The sequence below is a fragment of the Desmodus rotundus genome, chromosome 6 (assembly GCF_022682495.2).
Source record: "Desmodus rotundus isolate HL8 chromosome 6, HLdesRot8A.1, whole genome shotgun sequence".
In the NCBI taxonomy this organism is placed as follows: Eukaryota; Metazoa; Chordata; class Mammalia; order Chiroptera; family Phyllostomidae; genus Desmodus; species Desmodus rotundus.
Window position 1 is genome coordinate 136,856,609 of NC_071392.1, and position 12,336 is coordinate 136,868,944.

The window sequence follows — 12,336 nt, forward strand, 5'->3', positions numbered from 1 at the left end:
CAGGTCCTGTCTGGCTACCAGCCAAAAGAATAAAGCCTTATCATGAGCGAAATAGACACCAAGCTCCGCTACCTGGAGGCGAGAACCCACTGACTGACAGACCAGATGACCCAGCTGACCCTGAACAACCAGAAGGAAAACGGACACCCACAACATCACTCACGGGCCTGGGTCTGCCAACGGAGGAGGATGGGTCATGCCCCAATGACAGGGGCCGAGGCTCAAGAGCCTCCTGCAGAGGGCAACAACCCCTCAGTGCCCCATAATGTTCCCTTTAGGCATGTCCCCACCACATGTAGGGACATCAAGGCTCTTAATGCTCAAGCAAAGGTCTTACTGAACAAAAAGTGTTCCAGAACCTTGACAATAATCTACAATGGCTGAACCCTAAAAACTGGTTCAATAGACTGAATTTATGAGTTTGGGGCATGGCAGCCCTTGGGTGTCTCCGTGTCTTAATCCTTATTTGTGCTTTACGATGTATATAGAGGTCGTTTGCTCAAGATTGCATTCAGCAGCAAATAGGTTTCACAGGCTTAACAACTACAACTGCATTCACAAACAAAGAAGGGGAGATGTTGAGAATGGCTCTGCCTGGTTTCAGAAGCTGTAACCCCCCATGGCTAAGGCTGAGTGAGAGACCAAGGGACTCTAAGCCACTGAGGAGATGAAGTTTATCCCCCTGGCAGGAGTACCGTCTCTGCCCACTTTACTTCACCTTGCCTGGCCCCCAGTACATGACCGGTTAGCCAATGATGGGTAAGATTCCTCAAGGGAGGGATAACCTAAGACAGGCATGATCATGAGGAGGCCCTCAGGGAAGGACTTGGGGGGCTATGGAGAAAGGGGGTGATGGACCCTCGCCCCTTGGCTTTGACAGAACCTGAGTCTTCATTCTGTCTGCAAGAAGTCTCCTAATCTCTTGGCTGCCTTACTTCCCCAGTTTGGACCTAAGCCTGAAACAATGCTGGAGGTGGGTGTGGCCCTGTGCTGGAAAGGGTGGGCTCCCCAGGGCGATCAGGCCTAAGAAAGAGTGCATAAAATCCTGTGAAACTGTGCTTGCTAATACCCTCAATTTAAATGATAAGGGTCTAAGCCTGAAATGAACTTGCTTCCCCAAAGTTTTATGGCCCTTTAGCCATCTGACCCTGACCCTAAATAAGCCCTCATAGTTCTTTGAATGTTATCTATTGTTTGATCACATTGTACTGCCTGACAATGACTGATGGGCTTAATCTGAGAACTGGGTCTTTGGAGCCCCTGGTTGCTTACTGATTATAATAATGCTCTGTGTACTTTGATGCATGTGCAAATTATTTTCCCAGGGTCGTGTGAGAGATGAGCAAGTAGCAAGCTTTGTGGGATCAATAGCAGTCCTAACTAAAAACAAGGGGGGGAATATAGGAGACCATTCTGCGTGGCATGGGCCCTGCTCCCACTCGGAAAGGCCAGTGGAAAGCGAGGTCCAGCACAAGGAACCCACACCCACGGATAGGTTCTGTAGTGGGGAATCAGGCCTGCATTGTACCTAGGCCACTTTGAGACTTACTTGCTTTTTGCTAAAACTCCCTCACCCTGAATTGAGGCAGCAATTGTTTACTGCATATCTTTAAAGTAACTTCCTAAAATCTATGCTAAACCTTCTAAGGACAGTATAACCAGTTCAACCACTTTTCCCTTTACATTTGCAAATATCCTTCCTTTTTGATGGAATTGGCAACATTCTCCCTTTTGTTTTCTGTTAAAGGTAACCACCTAAAGGGAACCTGTGCATAGTAAATGAGGATCATCCTCAATGTAATGTGCCCAGAAAAGCAATAAAAGCCTGTCAAGGCAAGGGTTGGGGTGCTCTTCTCTTGAGAGAGTAGTTGAGGCACTCTGAGGCACTCTCCCCTTGAGAGAGTGGCTGTGCTGTCCCTTTTCCTCCAGGGGACTCGGTAGTCCATGTGAATTTGTCTCGTCTCAGCCAGGACGCTGCAGACACTGCAGGCCCGTGTCTGCATCAAGGAAGAAAAAAGCACTAGCTGAGAGATTGCTTTAGTTTTATCAGTGACACACAAGTGTGGGGCTGCTTCTGGCGCCAGAGTCTGAGACCTTATGGACAAGGACAACCCTGTGTATAAGATCTCAGCTCTGCCATGCCCTGGGCTACAGGTCAGTGGCTCCCTACAAGAGTCACACACCATGTGTAGCTCAGGCTCCTCCAGGGACAATGGAGATAGCAAGTGCTTCCTTCCCTGTGGCCAGGCTGCCCACCTGGCTGCACATCATAACTCATCTGGGAATCTGGTACCATCTGGCATGCTGGCCACACCCTAAAACCTCGCAGCTGAGGGCACTCAGGGCTGTAAACCTCAGGAGCCATCAGATTCCACTAAGGAAGCTGCAGGTGAGGGGGTTTTGTAAAGGGCCAAGAATGCTGGGTCCACATACACAGAAAACACATGCAGTTCTCGTGGAGGTTCCCACATTGGCTCTTTTGAGCACACACGTTTTTCTATTTTATTAAGTTAGCTTTCCCTGAGCAATATGAGAAACTCTGTGTGCTCTTAGGGCTACAGATAGGACCAAGATGTTTTCTGAGGGGCTGCACGATTGATGTGTGATCGATGGAAGCAGTCAGGCTGCTGCAGCAGTCACTATGGTCTCCATGGCCCCTGTCAGTGGCAGCAGCAGGTGTAAGGCCAGGTGCATTATGTGAATCTGCATGGCGCCTGCCCTGTACAATTGCCAGGGAAGAGTAGCAACCAGCTGAAATCACTGTCCTCCAATAGCTCTGGCATCTGAAACCTGCCCCCCCTGCCCCCGCACACAACGGTCTGTAAAAGGGGTCATGAACAGTTAAACACAGGGCCTCAGGGCCTCTCAGAGCCTATAGCTCTTTCCAAACTTATGGGCTGAGTTAAGAAGCATGAAGCCGTGGTCCTTCTCAAGCTATACCTTCAGCATGCATCTTTGCTTCGAGCTTTGCACTTCCTGGTACCACAAAACCACCTCATAGCTCAAAGGTGATGCTATCCACATAACTCAGGTAGTAAACACCAAGTCTACCCCAGTACATGTGAGGCCTCTGTGAATTCTAGGGAGTCCCTGACCTATTTACACAATTTAGTGACTTCCCTTTGTAAGAGCTGTCACAGACCTGAGACGAGCCCCTTGCTCACCCTCACCTCCCTCCCCCCCATTCCTTATTCTAGATTATCACTGCTATGTGTCTGGCCCATGCTGGGTACTCACCTGGATCCCCTGGGTACTTCTCCTAACATTGGAGAGTCACTTGGATGCACCTATCCTATGGTCATGGTAAGGTCATCCTAACACCTTCACCATTTCTACCCAAATAGAAAAACCCTCACCCTCCTCAACCTCTCTCCAGTCTCTGGGTATTGTGTCAACCTCTGGCCTTGGGTTACAGCCCTTCTCCCACATGTGGCAGTCCAAGGCACTCGGGACCACATGGAGGCTGGGCTAGGCTCTGTTGTACTATGAAACTGGCCCACCCATCACTGCTCACCCTGGACCTGAAGGCAGCCTGTGCAGCATAGGTAGAAGCCCATTGACACCAGCCCCCTCCACCCCCAGTAAAAGCACATCACTGCCATCTTGCAGAACTGAGCTGAGCTCCTACCTGTTTGGCCATGTCTAGGGAACAGCCATCCATTTGGCGATGCATGGTGCTGGCCATGCCAACTCTGGGGCAACTGTGACCGCAGATCCTCCACAGCAGCCTGCAGCTCATCGTTGCGGTCCTGCAGGTCCTGTAGGGCAGAGCCAGACACTTCTTCCAGCTGCTGTGGCCACTCAGTCTAAGGAGCCACTAGTGTGGAGACTGGGCTACCCGGGGAGCAGCTAAGCCCAACATCTAGGGCATCCAGCTGTGCCAAGGTAAGCCACAGATCATGGGGGCTGAAGAACCACCCACAGACATCTGTTAGGGGTTGGTGTGTGTCTCAGTCCATTTGGGATGCCATACCAAAAATACCACAGACTAGGGGCATATAAACAACAGAAATTTAACTCTCAAGGTTTTGGAGGCTAAAAGCCCATAATCAAAGTGCCAGTAGTTCCAGTATCTAGTGAGGACTTCTCAGTTCATAGATAGTCATCTTTTTCCATGTCCTCATGTGATGAAAGAGATGGGAGAGCTCTCTTGAGTCCCTTTTATAGAGCACTAGTCTCCTTCACTCGGCTTACCCTCAGGACCCCCCAAAGGCCCCACATCACAAGGTCTAACATGATCACAAAGAGGGAATAGGCTTCAACATATGAATTTGGGGAAACACAAATACTCAGTATGTAGCAGTGTGGAAATGCAGAAAAAGAAAATCTGCATTTGGGGATTATGACTTCATTACAGTGTCCACCCAAGACAACAGTGAAAATATTCAACTGCAAATAATCTCTAATGAGGATCTGGTTAACATTTTATACTGTCTTTTACCAAAGGTAGCCTTGTCAAGAGAACTGAGGTTGACAACTGAAAGAAAAAACAAAAAGCTAAAAGGATAGTTAAATAGAAAGGGAATTCGTCAACAATGGAAGGCATGCTTTTCTTGCTAACGAACATCCTAGTTACAAAGTAAAGGGAAACGCTAAACAGTGACATTGGAGAGACTAGGTGATGAACATCAGGGAAGGATCAAGGTTGTCTCTACCTCTGGAGACTGAATATAAAAAATGACCTCAGCCAAGAGGCAGAGACCTCCCCCCAACAACCCAGCACACCAAACATCCAGATCTTGGTTTGTAAGACCATTCCCTTAGATAAGGAACCAAGACTCCTCGGAGAAATGGCTGATTCCAGGGAGACTGCAGGTAAAGTACAAGATTAGTTTGGAGCATCTTATTATGCTAGTAAGTATGGAACTAATCAATAAAACAAAAATGATGGTGACATATCTCAAGGACACGGCTGCTAGCTGGTTAACACTCCCACCAGCCAAATCTTACACAATTTGAACACGAAAATAATTAGACATAGTAATGAATTACAAACTACTGGGGGGGGGGGATGGGAATTTGTGAGTCCATGGCAACAGATAAATAGATAGGTAGATAGGTAGGCAGGTAGATAGAAAGATCAGACTTTTCTGACTTATAGTAAAATGCCAAGGGCTAACTAACAGATGGGGAGAGTGGGTGCTAGAGTTGGAAAATCATCATTTTGTAACCATGATGGTAAAAACTGGAGTGGACAAGAATTATCAATGGATACTAAATCCACGGAAAATTTAGATGAATAGCAGAGTATTTACATGGTTTTAAAATGTCTCCCCAGTGACTGCTTACTACTTACTACCAGTAATTGGGAAAATCAGGTAATGCCTTGATGAGGTGACCAAAATTAACATCACCTATGCTATCCAGCTGAGAATGTACAGTCTCAATTTAACCAAAGGAAATATCAGAAAGACACAAAATGAGAAAGTTTCTATTAAAATGAATGGGGGGGATGTATTCCTCAAAAAGCAAGTCCACATGACAGTTTATTCAATGAATGGTATTGGGAGAATTAGAGAGATACATGCAGGAAAAAATACAACTAGACCACCTTCTTACTCCACACACAAGAATAAATTAAAAATGGATTAAAGGTTTAAATGTTAGATTCAAAACCATAAAAATCCTAGAAGCAAACATAGGCAATAAAATCTCAGACATTGCTCGTAGCAATATTTTTTCTGATATGCATCCTCAGGCAAGGGACACAAAAGAAAAAACAAATGGGACTACATCAAACTAAAACGTTTTTGCACAGCAAAGGAAACCATCAACAAAATGAAAAGACAACCCACTGAATTGGAGAACATATTTGCCAATAGATCTGTAAGGGGTTAATATCCAAAATTTAAAAAGAACTTCTACCGCCCTGGCTGGTGTGGCTCACTGGATTGAGCACTGGCTTGTAAACCAAAGGGTGGTGGGTTCAATCCCCAGTCTAGGGCACATGCCCAGGTTGCAGGCCAGGTCCCCAGTGAGGGGCATGTGAGAGGCAACCACATATTGATATTTCTCTCCCTTTCTTTCTCCCTCCCTTCCCCTCTCTCTAAAAGTAAATAAATAAAATTTAAAAAAAGAACTTATAAAACTCAACACACACAAAAAACAAACAATCCAATTAAAAAATGGGCAAAGAACCTGAACAGACACTTCTCCAAAGAGGACATACAGATGGTCAATATACATATGATACTCAATTCACTAATCATCAGAGAAATGCAAATTAAAGCCACTATGAAATATCACCTCACACCTGCCAGAGTGGCTATCATCATTAAATCAACAAGGAACAAGTGCTGGCAAGGATGTGGAGAAAAGGGAACCCTTTTGCATTGTTGGTGGGAATGCAGGTTGGTGCAGCCACTGTGGAAAGCAGTATGGAGTTATCTCAAAAAATTAAAAATGGAATTGCCTTATAACCCAGCAACACCTCTTCTGTTAATTTATCTGAAGAAATCTGAAACACTAATTCAAAAGAATATAAGCACCTTTATGTTCACTGCAGCGTTATTTAAAACAGCCAAGATTTGAAAGCAGCCCAAATGTCCATCAGTAGATGAGTAAATAAAACAGCTATGGTACATTTATATGATGGAATACTACTTAGCCATAAAAAAATAATTTTACCCTTTCTGATAACATGGATGGACCTAGGGAACATTATACTAAGTGAAATAAGCCGGTGAGAAAAAGGTAAATAGCATATGATTTCATTCATATGTGGAATCTAACGAACAAACAACTAACAAGCAAAATAAAGACAGACTCATAGATAGAGAGCAGGTTGAAAGCTCTTGGGGGTTGGAAAGTACAGGGATGGACCAAAAAAGAAAAGGATTCATGGACATGGACAACAGTGTGGTGATTATGGAAGGGAGGAAGGTGGGTGGAGGTAGAAGAGGGTATAAAGGGGATAAATGGTAAAAGAAAAAATAGAATGAAAAATAAAATAAAATATCCATGTGAAAGATAAAAGAAAGTCTGGTGAATGTTCAATGGAATGAATGTGTCCCCCTAAATTCATATGCTGAACCCTAATGTCCTATATGATGATATTTGGAGATGGGACCTTTGGAAGGTGATTATGTCATGAAGATGGAGTCCTCAAGAAGGGCATTAGTGCTCTCACAAAACAGACCCCAGAGAGCTCCTTCGCCTCTTCTGCTATGTGAGGGCATTGAGAAGACCGCCACCCATCTGCAACCAGAAAGAGAGCTCTCATTAGACACTAAATCTATTTGCGACTTGATCTTGGATTTCCCAGCCCTCAGAACTGTGGGCTTTTGTCATTTATAAGCCCCCCATTCTATGGTATTCTTGTTGTAGCAGCCTGAATGGACTAAGAACATTTCAGATGAAAAGATGTTAAAAGAGACATGACAACTAAAAGAAATTCCTGATCCAAAGTAGACCCTGTATTAGAGGAGAAATGCTCCAAAGGACATTGTTAGGTTAACTAACAAAACTGAAATATAATGTATCAATAGAAATCATGAAGTTAGTAAGTGTGCCACAGTAACTAGGAATATTCTCATTCATCAGGGTGTTGGGAAACTGACTCTCCAGGAAGAAAAGCCCAGATTTGTAGCTTTTGCACATTTATGTGGTGTAAGAAACTCCCACCACAGCCAATTTCAAGCTATCAAAGGTTTAACATGAAGCTAGTAAAATTCCTGAACAGTTAACAATCAACTCTGGTGCATCTGCAACCACTGTGAGGTTGTATAAGCCAGTTTTTAGGAAATGCACACTGACCTCTTTAGAGGCTGAGGGCCATGATGCATGTAACTTACTCTCAGACATTCAGAAAGTAACTGTCTAGATACATTCACATCCAGATACACACACATACACACAGTGAGCAAGTATGTACTAAGAGAGCAAACAGCGTAAAATGTAAACAACAGGTGAATCTGGGTAAAGGGTATCCAAGTGTTCCCTGCACTACTTTTACTTTTGTAACTACGTATTAGATATTATGTTGAAATAAAAAGTTTTTTTAATGCTCTAAATGTAAGTTTGAAAAAGCCAAATATATCCAAAAAAAAAAAAAACTAGAGGGAAAATTTCTAAATGAATAGGTTAGCACAAAAATGTAAAATATCTCTGCTAATGTTTCAAAAAGTAAAATGTCAAGAACCTAAAGTGAAATGAGTAGCAGTTATTTAAGTAATAGAGTCACGTTAAAGAAAGATGAGGTTTATACTTCTTTAAAAATTTCAATAGCAGACTGGAAGATGGTGGCGAGATAGGTGGGAGAGGAGTCCACTTCCCCTCGGCACCAGTGAAACGCCTAGCTGATCTGAGGAACACAGCGAAGACCCAACAGTATTCCAGCATATATGAAGATCGGAGACCAAAGATAGAAGACATTGAAAGATCAGATGGTAAGAAGTGTGCTTAAGGACAATAAGGTCCCTGGGACCAGCGCGGGGACCAGGGCAGCTGAAGCCCCCAGCTGGGGAGCAGGATGCTTGGGAGAGAGCTAGGCTGGGCAGTGTGAGAGGCCAGATGCTTGTTTGGACCAGAGGGGCTTGAACAGGAGGAATTTCTTGAAAAGAAAAAGAGAAAATAGAGGCACTCAGTAGCTGTTTAGAGAACTCTCCACAGCAGCTGAGGCCTCTTGCACCCCTACCCCCTCAGCCCCTGGACTGTGAACACAGAATAAGCAGCCCCAGCACATGCCTGAAGCCCGGTTGGTGTGCACCCAGATCAGTGGACTGGGTGCCCACACCTGAAACCCGGGGTGGGCACGCACCCTGATCAGCGGTCCAGCTGCTGGGGTGCACAGGCTCAAAGCCGGGGACCAGTGTGCACACAGATCAGCGGCCAGGCTGCCTGGGCCCACAAGCCCAACGCTCCTGGGTGGGTTCGTACCCCAATCAGTGGCCTGGGCGCCCACAAGTGAAACCCTGGGTGGGCACACATCCTGATCATCGCCCCGGCTGCTGGGGTGCACAGGCCCAAAGCCCGGGATCCGTGCGCAACCCGATCAACAGCCTGGCTGCCGGCAGGCAACCACACCTGAAGCACCGGCTCTGAACAACTCCCACCTAGCCCCTGTGCACAAAGCATGGCACGGCCTACTCCATCTCTAGGAGGAAGGCAGAACGCCCAGCAGAAGGGAGCTGCAGGGATAGGGGAGAATGCAGTCCCCAGAAAGACTTGACCCAGTAGGGGGCTGAACTACCCTGAAGGAGCACCCAGAGCCCCTAGCATCTTTAACAGCAAAGAGCAAGAAGGTGGAGTGTGAGTTGCCCCTAATTGGCGCAACTAAAGGACAGCACAACTGGTGAACTAAAGGACTATGGGGGGAGCAGAAGGACCGTGAGGAACTGGGCTGGAGGCTGGACAACAGCAAAGAGTGTGGCTCAGGAAGGGAGAAAAAAGAAACCAGTCCCTCCACCCACCCCTTCCCGTTTCACAGACAGAAAGACCAGCAGAACTAACCTGACTGGTCTAAAGCCAGCAGAAGACTTTTTATTTTTTCCTTTATCCCTAAATTCCTTCTTCTTTCTGTCCTTCTTTCTTTTTTTTGTTCATTCTTCCTTCCATCCTTTACTTTTTTATTCCTTCTTACTGCCTTCCTTCCTTCCATTCCTTTTCTATTCCTTTTTCCTTCATTCCCTTTCCATTTTTTTTTTCTTCTTTCTCCTTTTCCCACAGGTGAGACAATAAAACCGGGAGCTCTTCAAAGACCATAGTTAGACCCTCTTAGACGATAAACGTCAGCTCAAGACCAGAGAGCTAAGGAGATTAAGGAGATAGCCCCATTGAATCCCACTGGCATACTACCATAGAAGTTCATATCATAAACACAGGGAGTCCGAACAGATCAATTTAAGAAGAAGAGGCTAACAAGAAGAGTCTCACAAACAATGGCAAGACAAAGAAACAATCCCCAAATGAAAAGAAAGGAGGAAGCCTCAGAAAGAATGCTAACTGAAAAAGAGGCAACTCAACTATCAGATACTGAGTTCAAAGCAGTGGTTATCAGGAAGCTCACTGAAATCACAGAGAACTACCAGAAACTACAGGAAAAGTACAATGAACTCACTGCTAACTATATCAACATGAAAAAGGAAATAGAAACTGTCAACAAGGGCCAAGAGGAAATGAAGAATACAATTTCTGAATTGAAGAACACAGTAGAAGGAATGAAAAGCAGACTTGATGAAGCAGAGGATCGGATCAGTGAGCTGGAGGACAAAGTAGAAAAAAAACACCCAGAAAGAGCAAGAAAAGGACAAGAGGCTCAGAAAGAATGAAGAGGGATTAAGGGAAATGCAGGACAACATGAAACATAATAATATCTGTATAATAGGAATGCCAGAAGGAGAAGAAGAAGAGCAAGGGATAGAAAACCTGTTTGAAAAAGTCATGATGGAAAATTTCCCTAATCTGATGAGAGAAAAGTCACACAAATCCAAGAAACACAGAGAATCCCAAGCAAGATGAACTGAAAGAGGCCCACTGCAAGACACATCATAATTAAAATGGCAAAATTACAAGACAAACAGAGGATCTTAAAGGCAGCAAGGGAGAAACAGGAAGTAACATACAAGGGAGCCCCAATAAGGTTAGCAACTGACTTCTCAATGGAAACGCTCCAAGCCAGAAGAGAATGGCAAAAAATATTCCAAGTAATGAGGCCTGCAACCTAGGCTACTTTACCCAGCAAGGCTCTCAATCAAGATAGAAGGCCAAATAAAGAGTTTCCCAGACAAAAGAAGTCTAAAAGAAAACACCTCCACCAAACCAGCTCTGCAAGAAATGCTAAAGGGACTGCTATAAGGAAAGGAAGGAAAAGAGAAAGAGAGAGCAACACAGGTAGGAAAAAATGGCAATGAATAACTACCTATCGATAATAACCTTAAACATAAATGGATTAAATGCTCCAATCAAAAGACACAGAATAGCTGAATGGATAAGAAAGCATGACCCACACATATGCTGCCTACAAGAGACCCACCTCAGGACAGAACTACAGTCTGAAAGTGAAGGGCTGGAAACAAATTTTCCAAGCAAATGGACAGGAAAAAAAAGCAGGGGTAGCAATACTCATATCAGACAAAATAGACTTCAAAAGAAGGGCCATAAAGAGAGACCCAGAAAGTCACTTCATAATACTTAAAGGAAGAATCCACCAAGAAGACATAAACATTGTAAATATATATGCACCCAACACAGGAGAACCCAAATACATGAAGAAAATCTTGGAGGACTTCAAGAAAGATATTCACAGCAACACAATTATAGTAGGGGACTTTAACACCCCATTGTCAAAAATGGACAGGTGTTCCAAACATTGTGTCACTTAACAATACCCTAGAGGAAATGGACTTAACTGATATATATTGAGCTTCACATCCCAAAGAAGCAAAATACACATTCTTTTCAAGTGTACATGGAACATTTTCAAAATAGACCACATGACAGGACAAAAAACAAGCCTCAACAAATTCAAGAAAATGGAAATCATATCAAGCATTTTCTCTGACCACAAGGGACTGAAACTACAAACCAACCCCAAAGGAAAAAGCCCACAACACTCAAAATCATGGAGACTGAATAGCATGCTATTAAACAATGAATGGGTCAAGAACGAGATTAGGGAAGAAATCAAAACCTTTCTGGAAACAACTGGAAATGAACTCAAAACAACCCAAAACCTATGGGACACAGCAAGGCAGTCTGAGAGGGAAGTTCATAGCACTACAGGACTACCTTAAAAAGATAGAAACATTTCATACAAACAACCTAACCCTACGCCTACAAGAACTCGAGGAACAACAACAAAGACAGCCCAGAGCAAGCAGAAGGAAGGAAATAACCAATATCAGAGCAGAGTTAAATGACATAGAGACTAAAACCACAATTCTAAGGATCAATGAATCCAACAGCTGGTTCTTTGAAAAGATAAACAAAATCGACAAGGCTTTAAGAAGGCTCATCAAGAAAAAAAGAGAGAGAATCCAAATAAACACAATTAGAAATGAAAGGGAAGAGATTACAACTGATACCACAGAAATACAAAGGATTGTAAGAAATTACTACGAAGAACTGTATGCCAAGAAATTTGAAAACCTAGGTGAAATGGACACATTTCTAGAAAAGTATAATCTTCCAAAACTGAATGAAGAAGCAGAAAACCTGAACAGACTAAAAACAGCACACGAAATTGAAGCAGTCATCAAAAACCTGCCAACACACAAAAGCCCTGGACCAGATGGTTTCACAGGAGAATTCTAAAAAGCATCTAAGGAAGAGCTAAGCCCTATCCTTCACAGACTATTCAAAAAAATCCAAATTGATGGAAGACTTCCAAAGTTTTTT

The 12,336-nt window shown here is 44.0% G+C and overlaps 1 protein-coding gene across 7 annotated transcripts in view; it reads right to left on the minus strand.

Moving 5' to 3' along the window:
- NINL (ninein like) overlaps nucleotides 1–12,336 on the minus strand; it is a 178,741-nt gene that overhangs the window by 51,645 nt on the left and 114,760 nt on the right. For all 7 annotated transcript variants that reach the window (XM_024577013.3, XM_053926534.1, XM_045184917.2 and 4 more), the window contains one exon: nucleotides 3,629–3,758. In XM_024577013.3, the coding sequence (XP_024432781.2) occupies nucleotides 3,629–3,758 (130 nt within the window). The remainder of the gene's footprint in view (nucleotides 1–3,628; nucleotides 3,759–12,336) is intronic.